Source organism: Larimichthys crocea, chromosome XVII, assembly GCF_000972845.2.
Source record: "Larimichthys crocea isolate SSNF chromosome XVII, L_crocea_2.0, whole genome shotgun sequence".
Classification (NCBI taxonomy): domain Eukaryota; kingdom Metazoa; phylum Chordata; class Actinopteri; family Sciaenidae; genus Larimichthys; species Larimichthys crocea.
Window position 1 is genome coordinate 18,527,528 of NC_040027.1, and position 20,408 is coordinate 18,547,935.

At 39.9% G+C, this 20,408-nt stretch overlaps 1 protein-coding gene across 1 annotated transcript; it reads left to right on the forward strand.

Annotated features, from left to right (window-relative positions):
* Window positions 1-1,011: 1,011 nt before the first annotated feature.
* lpxn (leupaxin) lies at window positions 1,012-8,335 on the forward strand. Its single transcript, XM_010730241.3, has 9 exons — window positions 1,012-1,111; window positions 2,080-2,165; window positions 2,359-2,426; window positions 2,814-2,910; window positions 3,202-3,471; window positions 3,610-3,783; window positions 4,212-4,293; window positions 4,412-4,560; window positions 7,083-8,335. Exons 1-9 carry the CDS (start codon window positions 1,099-1,101, stop codon window positions 7,347-7,349), a joined length of 1,206 nt encoding a protein of 401 aa, XP_010728543.3. The 5' UTR covers window positions 1,012-1,098; the 3' UTR covers window positions 7,350-8,335.
* The last annotated feature ends 12,073 nt before the right edge of the window (window positions 8,336-20,408 follow it).

Consider the following 20,408-nt stretch of genomic DNA (forward strand, 5'->3'; position numbering starts at 1 on the left):
TTGTTGTGGTCACCAGTGCAGACAGTGATGAAGATAGGAAGCTATTTATGAACCGTGGTATGAAAGTCAAACCAGCCACATGGGCAGGTGACAATTCTCTGAGTGTCATGAGCTTCATGAAGGTAGTGATTAAAGGGACAGGTGTTTATAATTCTGCTTTAATGTAAATGCTGGTGGACACATCACACCAGTGCAAAATTACAAGTAAAGAGCCAAAAAGGAAATTATGTAAATTTATTTTTGTTTTCTGGGTCCCTCGGTCCTATCGCTTACCCTCCACCATCTACCCTAACTTTCTCCACAACATGTAATAAACTATTAGTGTGGCCTAAAATGATGATCATCTGTATTAGTTGTGTATAAAACAGTGGTGAAGAGCCTCTGAGAGAGCTCTGAAATTGTACATCTTTTCTTCTTTTTGCCTGAGAGAGCTCTGAAATTGTACATCTTTTCTTCTTTTTGCCATTTTTTTGTTTTGTTTAGCATTTTATTCTGTTTTAATGCATTGTTTTGCGTTTGCATTTCATGAATTTATGTGAAGCATTTTGTTAGTGAAAAAAATGTTGATCATCTGTATTAGTTGTGTATAAAACAGTGGTGAATAGCCCCTGAGAGAGCTCTGAAATTGTACATCTTTTCTTCTTTTTGCCATTTTTGTTTTGTTTTAATGCATTTATTTGCATTTCATGAATGTAAAGCACTTTGCTATTGTGTCTGAAGATATACTACTAAACATAATAAACTCGCCTTACCAACAGTAATATTAAGTGGAGATCATGTTTCTAATACTATGACTGTATTAAAATACATATACTATATGTCACGAACATAAAAGGATAATCAACGTGGTTTCTTCACTTATTATCTCAGTTGAGATCTCACTTACACGGTTCAGAAACTGTCTTTGGTTTCCTCTTTATGAGGAAACAGCAACAGATATGATTTGGGTTGATCTACTAACAAATGAAAACAAACCTTTGTTAGAGGAAGTGACGGTTTTTACCAGATGAGAAATTGGGTTTGTTACCTTAGTAACTTACAGTTGAAAAACACACACACACACACACACTCAGAGAGTGAGAGTAGTGAGGAGACGACATGGAAGAGCTCGGTAAGACAACTGTCTGTTATGCTTTATACTGCTCATCATCCTCAAACTGATCAGTTAGCATAATGTTAGATATGAAAAGATGATTGGAAATTATAAAACATTCATACAATTAATATAGCTAATAGTGTTGAAAAGAACCGATCATAGATATGACAGTGTTTTACAGTACGTATTCTGTGACTCACACCAAGTACAGTATACAAGTACATGTTATACTGAGTGTAATTATTTGAATAACACAGTGTTGTTACTGTGTCTTAGTTTCATTTTGCACTAAAATTTCAGTCTTGCTGTTTATTGTTTGTAAATGATGCTGCTATTTTAAATCAAAGTATACATGAATGACAGAAATATAACCAAATATAATCAAAGAAAAGATTCTTCACAGATGATCAAAACATATGTGAAACCTATGTATGTAAAAATACAATTTGAATTATTTTTGCTATTCTCTAAAAATAAATGACAGGATGTACATAGACATAGACTGATCGGTAGTGGTACTAAAAGCAGCAGGACATTTATTATTTTCTTGTCAGCCACTTCCGCACAAAAACTTTTGTAGAAATATCATAATCTATCTATTTTCTTAGCTATTACACTTAACAATACATTGTGTGTGGACAGGGTTGCACTTAGTGTAAAGATTTGTCACCAGTCTTGAGACTTGCAACATGATTTCAAGTTTCACTTCTGCAACATGTCACTTCCTCAGGAAGTTGGCTTGTATGAATCAACCTTATAGTCATCCGCCTACACCTTGATGTTGTGGTGCACTCTGTCTTTTTTCACAGGAAACATTTCATAAGTATAAAGTATGCACATATTCTAGTTTTAACACAGAAAGGACAATCAGTGTATTTCAGTGGTTGCAATATGTGAGTGTATGTATGTATGTATGTATGTATGCATGCATGCCTATGTTTGTATGTGTGGTTAGAAGATTTATGGCCTGTATGCCTCCACAGATTTGCTGTTGGAGGAGTTGGCTCTGAATTCAGCAAGTTCACAGAGTGTCGATGAGAACAGGAACAATGATCCAGCTGACGGAGAGGTGAAGACAAAGCGTCAGAAATTACAAACTTGCTTAATTATCACCTTTCAGTTGTAGCCGAACCTGGAATCTATTCTGAACCAAATAGTTGAGATGTTAACTACATTCTACATTTAAATAATATGATGACGTTAACTTGTAATCTTGCTACTTCAATCACAGGAACTCTAGTACATTCTGGTTGTGTCCACAGGTGTCAGGTATACTTTATGCTGGACTTAACAAGAAAAGCAAAGGACCAGGCTGCTCAAATGTCTACAGGTGAAGTCTTGAGTTTTTTGTTAAAGCCTGATTCACATTATCATTGTGTAATCTATGTAGAGGAAACAGGAAATTACTTGGAATTCATTACACATGCTATGATTATTATTCCATGTTAAAGCATCTTAATGTGTCTAACGATCTTACTGTGTTATATTACAGCTTCATTTAAATACTGGAAATATTTTCTACCTGACGTTTCATATCTAACCCCGGAAACTGCATGAAGTCCAGTGTCTGTGTTCATACCTCCACATTTCATTACTGTAAAACATCACCTTGGACCTCAGCTTATGTTCAGAGGCACAGCTATTTTGGGGTAGTTAGTGTGCTTGGAGATTAATTTGAGATAATTTACTTTCTAATTTGTTCCTCTCCTGCTTTTAGTGATCTGCCAGCTCCTGTGGCAGCTTCCACAAACTCCAGCTCTCCCACTCAGGAGCTGGACTCCATCTTGCAGGATCTGATGACTTTGGGCGAAGGGGTCAGTACAGTGCCTGCAATCACATATCTTATTGCCAATATGTATCTTTTTCATATTAATGAACATTTTACAGAAAATACTCTATAGTTTTATGTTTCCATACATATAAACTGGGAAAGAATATGGTATGAATGGACAGTGGCTGTGCCGGAGAGAAACTTTCCAAACATGAGTGAAATTAAACCGGTTTAACAGCAGAGGGCAGCATCATACAAGCCTCACTCAGTCAATATAATTTTGGTATAGGGGCACCTTTAAAACACACATGTGCTTATTTATATCATCATTTAGGATCCAGCGCCTTCATCAACCCCACCACCTCTTACACAGAAACAGTCTGTGAAAAAAAAAAGAGCAGATGGGCAACAAGACAACAAGGCGAGCGGGAGCAGCAGCGGCAGCAGAACAGCAGGTTCAGATGCAAAGGCCTCGACTACGAGCAAGAAAACAGATACTATCGATGACCTGCTAGGAGGGCTGAGCTCTGACTTGGAGAAGATTGGTGTACGCACCACAGCCAAGGGCCACTGTGCTTCCTGCAATAAATGCATTGTGGGAAAGGTATATTAAACAAACGGACAAGCATTGAAGTATTGTAGGTTCTGAAATCTGAATAATAATAATAATAAAAAAAGATGAAACAGATACAAACCTCTTCTCGTTTCCACTGCACTTGTTTTTTTTTTCTCTGTTCTGTAGATGATCACAGCTCTGGGTGAAGTGTGGCACCCTGAACACTTTGTGTGTACTGCCTGTAAGATGGAGCTGAGCACCACAGGCTTCTTTGAGAGAGAGGGACGGCCGTACTGTGACAAAGACTACCATGAGCTCTTCTCTCCTCGTTGTGCCTACTGCAAGGGGGCCATTATACAAGTGAGAAAACTTTTTTTCTTTTTAGTTTACTGTGTGCTGATGAAGTCAAAACTTGCCTTTGTTTCCTGATGCAGACTCTAATTTGTTCTGTCATATATCATATCCATTTATTTGCACAATAATCTTTCGAAGATTGGATGATGACATACAGTAGGATGTAGTTAATTTTCCCAGACATATCCCACATGTCATCTTAAGAAATAAAGCACAAAACCATACTGGGGTTATTCAGTCTGGCCTTATGCTGCAGACCAAACTCATTTATCAGAAACTAATGCAACTTCTCCTCTGATTCACTTTATGTGGTTCACAATCATTATTTTTGTTCTTCCTGACATCTGAACATGTGAGATGAGACAAGACCTTATTAATCCAAAAGGGAAGTAAAAGCATGATGTAATATTTCAATTTTCTGGCTGGGTTACCAGAACATCCTGACAGCTCTGGGCCAGAACTGGCACCCTGAGCACTTCTTCTGTACACACTGTGGAGGCCTGTTTGGACCTGAAGGTGAGAGGCTTGTGCATTCATTTCTTTTCACTGGAAACCGCAAGTTCAGCAAAGAGCTGGAACAAATCGTATCCATTAAAAATCACAATTAATCTTACGTGTCTTATTCTTGTCCCAGGCTTCCTCGAAAAGGATGGGAAGCCATATTGTTCCAAGGACTTCTACCACCTCTTTGCTCCCAAGTGCTCAGGCTGTGGGGAGTCAGTGAGGGAGAACTACCTGACTGCAGCCAATGGCACCTGGCATCCAGAGTGCTTCGTCTGCTCAGTGAGCCTCTTACCTCAGACCACACACACGGCTCTGGCTCACACACAAGCATGGGAATAAATGAGAAAGATACCCACACATTTGCTTTATTTGCAACATTTTGACCACAAGGCTGATGAAAACCTTATGCCTGATGAATACGTTGCGGTTGAAATGATGTGAATAAATCAAGGGAACCATATTCCTCTGTGTGGGTATCTTTTACATTCTCTTCCAACCTACTTCTGTATACAGCATCTGGTCAAAAACGGTTCAGTGTGCAGTTGCAGTTTTGCTTTACTCAGCTATGAGCAGTTGTTAAACATAAACTGCTCTCAGTAGAGACGTTCTAACATAAGGTAGAAGCTTCAACTCTTCAAGCAAAACTAAAGCAAACTATTCTTGACTGAAAATACAATGTTCATAAACCCGAACAAGAAATACATAAAATACATTGCTCTTAAAACCTACCACTCAGAATTAAATAAATACAATTAAGATAACGAGCTCCCGTTGTTTGACATGGAGCAGTCATCATCAGCAAAGTCTGATTTTTGCCTGGCCTTTGGTAACTCTAACTCCAGAGGGCAGGAGGTCAAACACTCCATTAAGAGAGTGGACACTCAAAAGTGGCTGAGCATTTTTAATAACCTCCTGCTAAAAAAAATAAAATGAATTAGTTACCATAAAATGTGGCACCTTTTGATCTTTGTGGCCACTCTCACTAAGCTGTGCTGCAGCCTGGTCTTGTAGAGAACAGTAGAGAGATTTCCATCCAAACCATGAAATGTTACGACAAAACAGACTTTACTAGTCTTTTTTTTTTTTAAAGGATAATTATTAGAGAGACTTTGGACTAAAGCATTTTGGTTGTATTCTGTATGATAATGTTCTGAAATCATCCAACATATATACTTTTTAGCTACATGAAGTTTAAAGAAACAGTCTCTACCAACACTGACCAAATAGACCTTTCTCACAGCGACATTTTGACTTGTTTAAACACAGGTGTTACTGATATCGTTAACAGATTTTTCCATTATTGTGCAAAAGTTATGCATGTTGGCGCACTGTCATGGCTTACTGGCACATATAAAGGGAACAGAGAGCCATCACTAATGTTACGTTACACCTGTGCTTTTACTGCTATGACAAGTCAAGATGTCTGCCAAGAGAAATATATGTAATCAACCACAGGACCATATGCAGCATCTCTGCTGTGCAGACACATTTAGTTCATGTTCTGATAAGGTAAATACCCAACAACTGCATGTTCTACAAGTTAAATGGATCACACGGAGGCTACCAACCACCTAACACACATGTTTTACATTGCTCTCAGTGTACATACACAGAAACAGGCATACATGCAGCTAAAACAAGCTTGACAAGGTAAACATAAATATTAAAATACTATGTACAGATATAAATAGAGTATATATAAATATATAAACACTGCACTAGCACTGCAATGTTGGCCTGTTAGTTGGCCTCTGGTTCTAAAAAACATCTGAACAACTGTTGTCTGGATAGTGTTGACATTTTGTACAGACATTAATGATCCCTGACCCTGATCCCTTTTTGCCAGCACCACCAACATTCTAGTTCTTTATTGAATTGTGATAACTTTGATGTGGTCAGTGTTAAACTTTTGTCCAATACTTTGGTTTATAACCAAATACCCATAAAACTAAAGACAGCCTCACAGAGCAGACAGCATGGCTGTAGACCTGATTTTGTTAATGGATTGTTAACAGACACACACAACTGTTTCAATCGTCTATTCATAACATATTAATGGTCTATGTCAGTGATTTTTCAGATTTTGTAGCTATACTTAATATTGCAGCTGAACATTTTGCAGGAAATAACCACAGGGTTATAGATAAGTGCCAGATAGCAGATGCAGATTGTCAAATAAAGAGACATTTGAACTTTATAATAGAGTTAATCCATCACACATTTTGTTGCATTATCGTTCAAATTCACACATTCAATGTTTGGGTTCATTAGTGCAGCAAGGAAACGTCAAGATTTCAGAGTAGGCTGCCACACAGCAACCACTTAATGCATGTAGCTATAAAACATCGCATTATCCTTTTCATTAAACAATAATAACAATAATAATAATAAAACTTTTTTTCTCATCTTTTATATTTGATTTTGCAGCAAGATAGCTTGAGAACACCTTTTCTGCAACAAACCTAGTCAGCATGTTTTGGATATTTCCAAATGTTCACAATCTAACATAGAAAAAACAATGTTGATTACATATTGCAATATGTTTAATTTCATAGAGTACTAAAGCAATAGTATCGTTTGGCAAAGGCTCAGCAGTAATATTAGTATACACAAGGCTAAATCATCAAATCACTCGTCGGTCCTTTAAAACAAACACGCTTATCCAGATTTGATTTTATTATCCTTCTCCCTCCACATTCCTATCCCTAACCTTTATTTCCTGTCTCTCTTTGTCCTCCCTGCTCCCTTCCATCTTTTCCCACATCACCTTCTCCATCTTTCTCTTCTGTTCTTATATCCAGGACTGCCTGAAGCCCTTTACTGACGGCTGTTTCATGGAGTTGGATGGTCGGCCTCTCTGCTCACTGCACTTCCACTCCCGACAGGGCACACTGTGCGGTGGCTGCGGTGAACCCATCATGGGTCGCTGCATCTCTGCTCTCGATCGCAAGTTTCACCCCGAGCACTTTGTGTGCGCCTTCTGTTTGAGGCAGCTCAGCCAAGGCATCTTCAAGGAGCAGAAGGGGAAGCCATACTGCTCGGTTTGCTTTGACAAACTCTTTGTGTGAGACATATGTTACAAAAAATGCAACAGAAACCAGACAAATGCTGCATCATGTCGTTGAGATTGATTGATTGTTGAGATTAGAATTTCCCTTTGATAAATAAAAATTAGGAAACTATATTATTTTTTGTGTGTGTATAATTAAATTTGACACACATTATTAATAGATTATGCAGAAATATTAAAGGAAAAATGGTAAAATTGTAACATAATTCATGACACGTCCATAAAACTCAAGAAAAACGTTTCCTACGATAAAAACATTGAGAAACTTTTTACATGTGTGAAGTTTGGATGGTTCTACAAGGTGTACTGCTGACACTTGGGCTAAATTATATGGGATTTCATATATCATGATCACATAAAATGTATAAATGGAGAAAGAAAAACACAGAGGTGCAGTTTTAATCCATGGTTTCCATTAAACTATCCTCAGTTTGCCATAAGACTTGGCAGTCCCGGGATGTTCGTCAAGGGGCTTGTCTATGTGGCTTGATAGCTTGTATTGGCAGTGACTGGCATGGAATTGGTGTGCCAACCCGAGTTTCCTCTTACTCCGACTTACAATTTGGCCCCTGGCATGCATTTGATTCAAACAACCTCTTCATGGTCCAACACAGGCTCCTTTATAGACGCCTATGGAAGATTAATGAAGGTGGTGAGGTGAACAAAGGTGGTTTTAGAAGGAGCTCCTTCACATCACTGCATCTCTTCAGCAGCTCACTTTGACTGTTGAGGGATGAATCAACCACAAAGTGTTTTTGTGATGTACCTTGCATGTCTGGGCTCAATTTTCTTTTTTACGTTCTTTGCTTGACTCCTACTGATAACTAATAATATGGATGGTATGTCATATATTTGCAGTGTTGTTGGCATGTAGCAGAGGAAATGTTTTATCTATTTAAATATGAAAGATTTTGTTGTCTGTTCGGCAGAATGATATAACAAAATAAATGTCTTGTTTCACCAATAAAAACTACATTAACAGCTCTTGAATTCAATTAATTACCTTTCTCTCAATGCATGAGGCAACAATATTCACAATAACTTATTTACATGCTCAATTTTTGCTTGTCAATACATCATTTATAGTACCAGAAATAGAAAACAATAAAAAGCACTACATTTAAATTTAATTTTAAAAAATGAATTTAAAAATAAAATAAGCAAATGAGGCTGATTAGCGAACAGTGGGTACATCAGGAGAGTAAATTAAACCACTTTATTAGTATAAAGCACTTCTGTAAAGCATTAAGCATCACAGAAATAACCTCTGAAGTAATGAAGGTAACCAAACCTGCTGACATTTTCTTCGTATCCGCCACTATAGAACACAGAATTCCTGCCAATGTCAGACTGTATCCTATCAAACAGTTTCTATATCAGATGAACACTGGCTACTTTTTGTTGGCCCTGTAGGCGGCTTTCTTCAGCTTTTCTTCAAGTCACTTAGACTTGCTGTGTGAGAAGTTAGTGTGTGAGTGGGAATGGAGGTGGGCATTAATCATGCTGTCATCACTGTCAGAACAGGCCTCTTTTAGCCTCTACAGAATATGGACCTTGCATCACGGAAGAAGTGTGAATGTATCGCGTTCGGTCAAAATCCAAGATCGTAAGTGTTTAATGATCTTACGGCCTCGTGCCCAGATTCCTACTGAACTCAAAGACATACTGTAATGCTTCATGTTAAATATGTTTAAACACACCGGAGAGATTTGCATTTTATGTTGTAAGATACAAGAGGAAGTGCACTTTCCAGCATGAACCATACATACATCAGCTTGGATCTGATCTGAGACTGGCATGTGACAGTTTAAAAGTTAAGTTAAAATTTCATATTTTCACATGACGTGATAGGCAATGACTGCTCTAGTATTAAAAATGTTTCTGCATCATTTACTGTGAGTACTGCATGCTGTTATGAGCAGAGCAAGACTTGCTTTATGCTCACTTGACTACATCAAACAGCTGTAAACTAGTGGTTAGCTTAAATTTAGATTAACAAAAAACCTCAGACGCACATGGGAACACTCACCCTAGCTGTCGAGGGTATTTACTTTAATACAGTCGACACCAAAGCTTTGCAAAGTATTTAGTAGAAAACAAAAATATGATGCGAGGAAAGAAATTCTGGCACTCACAGAAAAAATATGAGTGTTATCGTATGGCTGAGTGAATAGGGAGGAAAAGGGTTCTCTGGCACGTAGTAAAAATGAGAAAACATGAAATGTGAGCGGGGGTCTTTTTTAAAAGGGTGGCGAATAAAGGGCCGTCTGTGGAAAGCAGAGAGTGTAACTCAGGTGACATTTACAGCAGTGAAACAGAGTACGAATGGTCTGGGAGTGCATTGGGCCATGATGGCAGCTAGAACTCAATTGGGGAGGGAAAGGGAGTGAAGCTTATATTGGGACATAATGGATACTGGTGATGAGGGAGGCAGGGGTGAGGAGGGCAGGGGCTGAGGAGTGTAGTTGCAAGAGTTACCCCTGCGTGACACTGAAATTCAACACTTACCTCCTCTCCTGTAAAATGGCTGTGTCCGCTTGGCCACCCCTGATGGGGACCGTAGAGCTGCCCGTCCAGACCAATTCAGCCCGAGTGTGGGTCACGCCTGGCTGCTGCTACCCAACCCTGTGCACCCAGCAGCTTTGAACCCATAACTGTCAGATAGGTCTCAGGTACAGACTCACTCATTAATCTATACATTTGCTTATAGACAGACATCCATGGAAACACCATCTAGAGACAGCTCCAGCTGCAAATCAGTCCTGACAATGTGAAATCACAGCTCCAGTAGGTGCAGTAAAACATGGAAGGATCAGATTACTCTAACATCATTACTAGGCATGTCCACGTATGTACTGGTGAACGGTACAGGTCAATGCATCTATCAATCTATTAAGTGAATGCAGGTCAGTTACTCTGAAATGAACACACTTTTTAAAATGTATATTTACTCATCACTTTTACAGCTTCCTCACATATGTTGAGATGCATGCATCGGGGTCACAGAAATAAGCCAGTTTTTGTTTGCGTTAAACATGAACAGGTGGACAATTTGGAAAATCCTGTCCATGTTTAGCTTACTTTGTTTCTGAAGACATGCCCGTTATCTTCAAAGACTAGTACAAAAATATTCCCTTAGTGTACAATTAACGGCCAATCTGTTAATGTTTGTACTCCGCTCACAGGAACTATCACTGGTTTTTGAACCAAACAAAAGATGGCAACCCGATGAGTAATGTTATTCATGTAAAAACATCCTGTTATTCTGATTGTCCGTGCATTTTTCTACGATGATACCTACACTTTTAGCCTTGTAGTTGTTTCATTTTAGTAGCCTTAATCCGCAAAAATTTTTCATTGTTGGAGCGATTTGTTAAGAAGCGAAAACAGATTCAAACATATACTGTACAGCTCTTTTTAAATGAGCTGAATCAACATCATTGACGTGTTAAATTACATTTTATTTGTATGTTTTGTTTTTTGAGACCTGGGCTACGGGGGCCCATCGAGAGAATGTCGAACATAAACTGGGCATATATTTGTGTAGTGATTTTTTGAGGATAATGCACGTCTTTAAACGTCCATGCAGAGAGGAAAATATGTGGAGAATAATTAATTTTAACTTGTTTGCTGAATATTTTAGCTACTTCAGCTATGAAAAACTCTCACCATGAGGCCCGAACAGCAGTCAGCTGGCAGAGGCGAGACCAGAAGGTTACTGCGACGTGAACAACCAGAAAGTCAAATTTTTATGTGAAAAACTAATGTTGCCTGAACTGGAAATAATTGGTGTGTCCAGCATTATGGCCCAAAACGTGCAAATTTCAGAGCTTAACAAAGGTGAGCTAGTAAGCATGTGTAGAGGGCATGAGTCTTTAGTGAAAAAGTGTTTCTGTGTGAGAGTTCAAATGAATGTGTTTTACAGCAAAGGAAAAGTGACAACTTCAACACCTCAGTAATTACTTCCACACAGACAGAAGGTGAGCTGGAGCGCAGCTCCACTTTTGGGTGTGTTTGTTTTGGCGTTCTGCTGATGCTGGGTGCAGGTATCACACCTGATTCATGACTAGCTTCTCTGTCCAAAAGGAACTTCTTGTTGTCCTTGGCCGAACACTGAGTGCCCATTGCTATCTCACACTCACACACATATGAGCATATGTGCACACATACGTACACACAGAACCCAAACCTGAAAAACTTGTACTATGTTTTCTATTCAAGCTATCTTAGGTTTGGTTTACCAGATCACACACACACACACACACACACACAAAGACATGTTAATACAATACAGCTAGCATACCTACACATGCACACAAATCAATTCAAGGTTTGCATGCTATCCATGCGTTTGGTGAACCGTGTCACGCACATGCACAGATGTAAAACACATGCACACACGTAAACATATAAATGCTATTTATGAGTTTGGTCTCTTTATTTCCGTCTCTTTCTGTCTCCTCTCTCACACACACACAGACACACACACACAAGCACAGCCAATGAAACTATCTTCTTGGGTTTGGTTGACACAAAGCATATCTGTGCGAGCATCACTGCCGTCTCTGTGTGCCGGCTGATCCTTAACCAAGTGAACTTGAGGTCTCCGGTTTTATGGGTTAAATGGAGTCAGCTCCCGAGGGGGAGGGGTTCTCAAGACGAGGGGAGGTTTTCAAGACGACTTCAAAACACTTCATCTCCTCTTCCTCTGCTGCCTGTTTTTGTCTCATCTCCCTTACATCTCCTGCCAAGTCTCTCAGTTGGACCTCCCTGCTCAACATGGAAAAACAAGGAGAAAGAAAGCATGGTGCATTTTATCTGAGTCCTAATAACAGCACGGACCAAACTGGTTGGGGTTATGAGAAAGATTTATAAGACAGTAAGCTCCTTCTGTATGCTAGCCTTTAGTGTCAAGAAGATAGATGGTTTCATTATGCTGCTTCATTGTGTCCATGTGTGGTTGTACAGTACAATGTGCCAGAGCAGTACAGTCTGTGATACGTTTCGGGAAACTATTCTTGCGATCGATGGACCTCTTTGAGAAAGGTTAAAGCCTTGTAGTAATTGTTAGAACATGTTTTGAATAGTGGGCAAGCCTGTAAAGATTTGGCTGAGTTCCTTGAGATTACAGGACATTGGTTTTGAAAAGCTGAGGTTCAGACCAGTTTTTCACAGGGGTTAAAATTGGGTTATGGATAGCAATTTGACACCGGAGTAGAGATTGAGGTTGTTCAGACTTGGATCTCCATTGCTGCCCTGTATTGTTTGTAGGGCAGCAGTTCTTGGCTCAGACTAGGTGGCAAGGCTGAGGCTTGGACCATGGGTCGTACACTGAGCAGAGTGGCTCCAGGCTGGGACTGGGCCAATTGTTAATATGGCTCAAATCCAAATCCGCCGCCTCTGTAGCAGCCACAGCATGGGTCATTATAAGATTTGTTTTAAAGAGTGATGGTTAACCGCAATACAGCCCTGTTGCCTGAAGGCTGGCCTCTTGGGTTTGGACAAGCTCATGGAGGTTTGTTGAGGTGCTGGGAAGCCCCACAAGGAGCAGATCAGGGCTGGCTGGTTGATAAATCACAGACGCTGCAGGGGGAGCCCACAGGGCCGACCTCTAGTCAAACCTCCAACAAGCCTGCTATGGAAAACACTGGGAAACTTTGTGTAGAACCATTCACCCACAGACAGTAACATACACACACATACAGAGGCCTATAATTGTTTCATAATGAGTTTAATAGTAAAATACACTCACACACAATTTTGACCCTGGCAACTCCAGTTGGGTTTTACAGTAATTTCATCAGCAGGTGTAGATTTTCCAGCACCTCAGCTCTGCGGTGTTTGACAGAACATCCATTTAAATTGGACAGAGAGGAATCAGGTTTGCTCCGTTTAAGGACACATTAGGTAGTAGCTCATTCCAAACCTTTGTGTCAGTGGAGATATTTTTCTAATCACTAATCTCCCAGTACTTTCTGTGACACCCTGTTCCCACTAAACCCATTAAGATGCAATCATAAGCCCTTGTCTGAGCCCAGGGCTCATCCACAGCTATGTGATGATGGAGCTGGAGTTACTTCTTTGCATAAAAATGATTTAGTGTGCAGTAATTCAAAACCACCGCATTGCTTTCATCATAAAGATTACTTCTTCATTTTTATAATCCTGCAACTTCAGTCATTCCTGTTCCATTCATCTGTAAAGGCAGCAGAGCTTTTTATAGAAAGTTCTCTCTGAGGATATACAGACGTCCAAAAAGACATCAACGTCTTAAAATGCAACATTTAATCTTTAAATTGCACTTCCTTTAAAATGGGGTTAACAACCAGCACACTAAACGAGTTTGATCTGAATTTGGCTGAAATAGTCTAAAGTAGTTTTGAAAATCTCCTTTAGCCCATGTGACATTATTTGAAATGTGAATAAATCATTTGAAACCAAATACGCCCATTCATATTTAATATATATTTATATCTTATATAGATGTTTTCTTTTGTTTAAATTATTTAAACAAATGCAGTGATCCAGTTCACTCATAAATCCTTTCATTCTTTCTGCTAGTTTCAGTGAAGAATTTTAATATCATTTTATTTTTGATGGAAGTTCAAATGTGCTTTTATTTTCACATTACTCTTACCAAAAAAAAAAAAAAAAAGTCCAGAAGATATACCAACTTGGCTCCCACTAAAACAGTGCTTTATTTTATGTTAACCAACTCTAGCAGATCAGTTTTTCCCTCCTCAATACTCTGACTGTGAAACTTCTTTCTCCCTTACACCAGAAACTCTCTCCATCTCTCTCTCCATCTCTCTCTCTCTCTCTCTCTCTCTCACCCACACACACACCGTTGTCACATAGCAACCAACAAAGCCAAGACAAACAGGAACTCTAGGATTATTTAGTCATTTGAATCGACATCTTCTTCACTTTCCTTCCCTGAATGATGTCTGGCTTTGGAAACATTTCCACTAAACAGTCGAGTCTCCGTGAGGGCTTACGACGGGATTAGAGCTCAAATTACTGACTCTGTGGCTCATTTACTCTCTGAATCCACAGTCTTCAAAACAAAAGTTGCATGTGGACATGTCCAGTGATATGATAATAGCATGAAATGAGAAACACATTTTAAAGAGAGAGACTCTTTCCAGCGCTGCAGAGACGCTTTTATGTGTAACGTTTGATGTTAGAACACATAGAGGATGTGAAAGGCAAGACTGAACCATCAGTGAGAATGAGAGAAGCCGTGGCAACGGTATAATAGTAGAAAGAAACTAAAGATTACACTGAGAACACTAGCTAAAATGAGTACTGTAGGAAAACAGTCAGCAGTAGCAGCACTACAAGTAACAGTTATAGTTTTAATAGTACGCCAACTGGTAGGCATTAATGTGTTTATATCATCATTTACGAGGCTCAACTGAGGACAGAATAATAAAACAAATGTCTAATGAATAAAAATTAGGACTGTAAAGTCACTCATGAGTGATTATAAAATGTTTTTTTTCCCCCTATGAGTGACCTACTTATGAATTTTCCCAATGTCCCTTCAATAAGTCCCTTCAATAAGAAATGAGATATGATGATATCATCAGATTCTAACCACTGACTACAAGACTGGAGGCTCATTTTGGTTGTTGCTGTTGCAAAATATTTGGTTTTGGATCGGCTTGGTTGCAGTGTGAGTGGTTTGCTGAAGCCTGCATCACCTATTGTTATCGCCCCCCCTTTTCTGTCTGCCAAACCACACGGCTGACAACGTGCCATGCCCCATTTACCATCATCTGAGATATTATCACTGTATGCTGCTAGATAGCTGGCTAAGAAACCGGTGGCTGATTCCAGTTATGACCTGCTCTCACCACATGCAAACATAACACGAGCTTACGCAGGAGATGAGGGTGAGTATCAAGATGTATTGTGAGCCAAGATTTCATATCGGCAGCATGAAATTCAACTGGACAAGAACTTACTGTTTGTAGTGACGACTACAGGTTGAGCAATAGTGTAAAAACAGAGTCATTCTAGCAGCTGTGTGTGTGTGTGTTGTGTGGGATAAACGTCAGAAATGGGAAAGATTCCCATGCTAACAACATGCAAGCATTCATGTCATCACGATGGTTGTATTTTATTTAACCTTTATTTAATCAGAAAAAGGTCCCGTTGAGATTAAAAATCTCTTTTTCAAGGAGGTCTTGGCCAAGCAGCACAAACTAAGAATAAGTAAATTAAAACGCATACAAAAAAATCAGGCAGTGTAACAAGACATGACATCCCAAAAAACAAAAATACAAGCCGTGAATCCAACAAGAAACGACACCCCAACGATTCTGACTCCAGGTCTTTCCATGTGGCTTTAAAGGCATTCAAATAAATCAGATCTTTGACTTTTATAATTTTCTTTAATACATTCCAGTCTGAGAGTGCAGAGTATTCAAACACCCACACATGTAGATAGACTATATAACATTATATCCATTGGTTTATGTGAGACTTCCATGTTTGATCACTTAAAGGTGCAGTCAGTCACACTGGAGAAAGACAGTTGATTGTTGAGTCTCATTCCAAGGACGTCAAGTACTGATGTAAATGGGACACAAACAACGTGGCTCAAAGTGAGATGACGTTTGTCCTCACTTACATTGATATTCATCCTGAGGGGGAATGAAGTCATGGACAGACCAACAGAGAAGTAGAAAGCCAGAAGTATTCACTGTGCAACTAGAAAACAAGCATGAAATTCAGTATAATCAGTATATCAGTAGAATAGCATTTCAGTGATGGATAGTGTGTGGGTGAGGGGAGAGGAAGGCAAAGATAAAATGGCAGCACAGAGGATGAAGGGAGGGGAAGAAAAATTTACGAGGGACAAAATTTGAACACCACTTCACAAGAACAGTAGACCCTGTATCCTGTGCGCTCAAATTACTTTGTAAATGCTACTCTGTCAACTCCATTTGAGGCTGTATGATATCAAAACAGGACACAGTTATCTCTGGGCGTGTACAGTGTGGTGAGTGAATGGCTGGGACATTGGCTTGGATGTGACTTTCAATCATGGTGGCGTGCCTCGACCCAGTAGACTGCACCAGGCTCAGCTTCGGCTCATAAATCAACCGACTGTCTAAGTGAGTCGGCTGCAGAGTTCTGAACTCCCCAGAGCGTAATGTGTGTTTTAACCCTCTGCAGTCAGACCACACCGCTCTCTTTACGGAATCTGTGGTCAGCAAGGTCGCCACTAGAGCCTCCCTTTGTAATACACCTCATGTCTGTAATGTATATGACTGATGTTTGTCAGCAGGCAAGCAAGTGTGCAATGGTTTGACATTAACTGTGACAACTTTGTTTTCCCCCAAATGATGGAGAGAAGAGGTTCATATTTACAATTTTTTGTGAAATGACTCCTGGATGGATAGCTATGATTTTTGGCAAGTACCACAGATAAATACACGTCCCACATGTAACAACTTGGGTGATCTCTTAACTAATCATAAAGCACCGTCATCCCATCAGCCTCAGCTCTACAGCAGCTTACTTTGTGCCTCAGTACAGTACAGTTCTATGCTGGCATAGATCTACTTTTAGCCTTGTTCAAAACAACAGTAACTAAATCCAACTAGCTGTTCGTCAAGCATTGCCGCTCTTGGCGTATAGTGTTCTAAACTTTAATAAAGTGAAAAACTGTAGCAAAGAAATCACTGAATCATGTCCAATTTCTCTGTCCACATTAATTATAGTGTATCACAAATGTTTATGTCCAGAATAACTGCAAATGCTGGCAGGTTACACTAGAGTATATACAGTATGTCTAGTGATACAGTTTGTATACGCATCTGCATTGCTCCAAATGTATTATTGCCCTCCCTGGTGGGGCGTTAAGGCTCCCAGCATGCCCCCCCACCTGGACCTGAGCATCATAGCTCAGTCATATTCGGGCTGTAATTCATCTTCTATGGGTCCAGGTGGAGACTAGAGCCTGTCATCATATTGTTATTGATGGGTTGCACTTGAGCCACATGGAACTGAGCTGCACTCTCAGCTTTTCTCGCTAAAAAAAGAAAGCACGTTTACACACCGGAAAAATCTTCACTCTGTGATAATGCTTTGCAATCCAATCCAAGACAATGTTCAATGATCATCGGCCTGATGCAGTGAAGTAGTTAATGCCAAGGTAAGTCGTGGGAAATGGTTAAGGATATCATCATGGCAGCCCAAACAGAGCTCCAGGCAAGACAATAAATAAATTTAGAAATGAAAGGAGAGGAGAGGTTGGTGTATTTTCTTTTCTCAGTCTCTTACAGTAGATTACAGTATAAACCTTGACACATGTTCGGGATCAGCTGAAGAAGCAGAAAATTACCTCTCTAGATCTTTCCCGGGCAGACTGTTTGTGTATTTGTCTCTGTACGCGTGTGTGTGTGTTTGTGTATTCAGTCATAAGGGTCATGTTGTTTGGTGTGTTTCTGTTCTTTGTGTGTGTGTGTATGTGTGTTACAGTTCAGTCAGTTTAGTCACACAACCCATGCTGTTTAATGTGTGTCTCTTGACCTACTACACATGTGTGTTTGTGTGTATTTTGTCATAGAAGCCATGCTGTTTGACATGTTTCAACTGCATGTATGGATCTGTGTTTATATCAGTGTGTGTGTGTGTGTGTGTGTGAGAGAGTGTGTTCAGCTGTGTAGCGTGGTAGCGCAGCCTGGCTCTTGACAGACTCCGGGCCTGTTGACAGCTTCTCTGCTCCCTGTCAAGAAGGAGAACAGCTCTATGTGTGAGTGAAGAGTAGCTGTAGGAGCGATGCCCAGAGAGCAGAGAGAAGTCTGCAGTGTGTGTGTGTGTGTACATAATGTGTGTACCTATGTCCTGCCTATGCGTGCCTGTGTGTTTATCAGACTCCACAGCCAGGTTATTATAGAGACAGATCTCCAAAGCTCCCACGTCCTCCTCCTGTTCCTCCTCCTCCTCTGCCTTCTTTCTACAAGCTCTTAATCCTAGACACTTGAAATATGCCCTTTAAAGCAATAAACGATGCCTGCGTTGTATCAGTACACAGTCATTAATCAGAGCTAATCATCTACCTCTCTGGCATTCCTGCATCTCTTCACATCAAGTGCTTCCCATTACCACATTTTCCTTTTGTGTCTCCTTTCTTTTCATTTTCCGACACTCCCTATCTCTCTCTCGCTCTCCTCCCGTCATGTCTCATATTTAGATAAATGCATATCCAATGCATACCCACACTGACACATGAACTTAAGTTTTTGGGTTTGAGAGAGCAGACCAGCCAAGTGTTAGAGAACCGCACATTGATCTTGAAAATAAACAGAGCTGAAAACCAAAGGAGAAATGCGGGGGGAAAAAAGATATAGCAACTCAGAAAAGTGCAGATGATGGAGAGGAAGCATGAAATGTCATATTTTGTTACCAAATCAACACTGCATGTATAGTGGGGGGAAAAAAGTGCTTTCACATTATTCAGTTCCTCTCTCCCTCTGACCTCATTGTCTCAAGTCCAGTATTATTAATGACAGAGATGGAAGAGCACGTGAAGGCATCATATGGTTCTCTTTGATGGGGCAACTAAGTCAAGATGTCAAGTCAAGATGTTTACCCTCCTGTGCATATTTCTGTGAGTCCACACTGACCCAATGGAAGCAATACACACATCAGGCATTTGAAGTGTTTTTTTTTTAACTTCCAAACACATGCTCAAGCCACATGTCCCTCTAAAACAGCCGCCGATTTAACTTCAGAGACAGTGGCCATTTTATGCTGAGTATCTGCCGAAATGCAGGCGCACACTGTGTGGTATTTTAGACACCTGGCTTCACAGATGTGGTTTAAAAAAAGCCCAAGATGGCGTATGACTAAGACTACCCCCTCAAACACAGTCACATCCGACGTACGCCACAGCAGCCGGGGTACAATACCACCTCAGACAGAGATGTGCTAGACATACACCAAATAAATCTCAGGATAAACACAGTTGGAGCTTCACTGCCACCAAACTAAACTCTTTATACATTCAAGCAGACAGAAACTGCACTAACTCAGACACGACGTCAGGCTTTGCTTTCTCTAGTCAGTTCTGTAAACTCTGGATATACAAGCAAGGAAGAGCACCATGTAGGAAAACAATGTGGGCAGACAGAGGTCCATCTCTGTTGATCTTTAATCTTTTCACAAAGCCAAGCTTTGATGCCATGAATTTACTATACATGTGACATAAAAGCACCTTGGACAATAAGATAATCTTCAAAGAACCTCATTAGAGTAGATGACCGTCTTCAAAAAAAGGTCAAGTCCAAATCCAGATTTTGGTTGACTTAAAGAAGAGCTCATCTGATCCGTTGGGCTGGAATTCATGTGTGGTTCCTGCACATCAGTGCAGACCAGAGATTTTGATTTAATAGTATCATAACACATGCTGTTTATACTGTATTCCCCAGTCAACGCCAAAGGCCTTATTTGGCACTGGCAGTCTCTGTTGAACCCCTGCTTGGTTAGACCACAAACAGGACATTGACATTGAACACCAAAAGTATTATACAGTCTAACATTATATATATATATATGTTATTTCCATAACATTATGATATGAATACATCTATTGTCCTGTGCTGAGATTTGCAGCAGCATCACTATGGTTGTTGAAATGACAAGAGGAAGACATCATTATTCCTCCATATCTGATTCTTTGACTATTTGAATAGCCAAAAGGTAAATCTACTTAACAGCAGGGGGGGTCTTTTCACTCCTCCACCTCCTCCCCTGCTTTGGCTCTCAGGGGTAAATGGGGCAGAATGAGAGAAAAGGCAGCAGGGAGGAGGTTCCCGATATGGATAATACAATTACTTACAATGCCAAGGGGGAGAGAACACAATGCACCATGGGGTGACTTTGCCAGCCATGCCTTTGATGTTGAAAGCATTATATACTCTTGAAAATAAATACAAAGATATGTATCTCTGTGAAAGCAGTCAGTAAGTATGTGTGTATATTTGTGCAAAAAATCAAAACTATAATCAAAACTGATGCTTGGATAAAATCTCAGGACAGA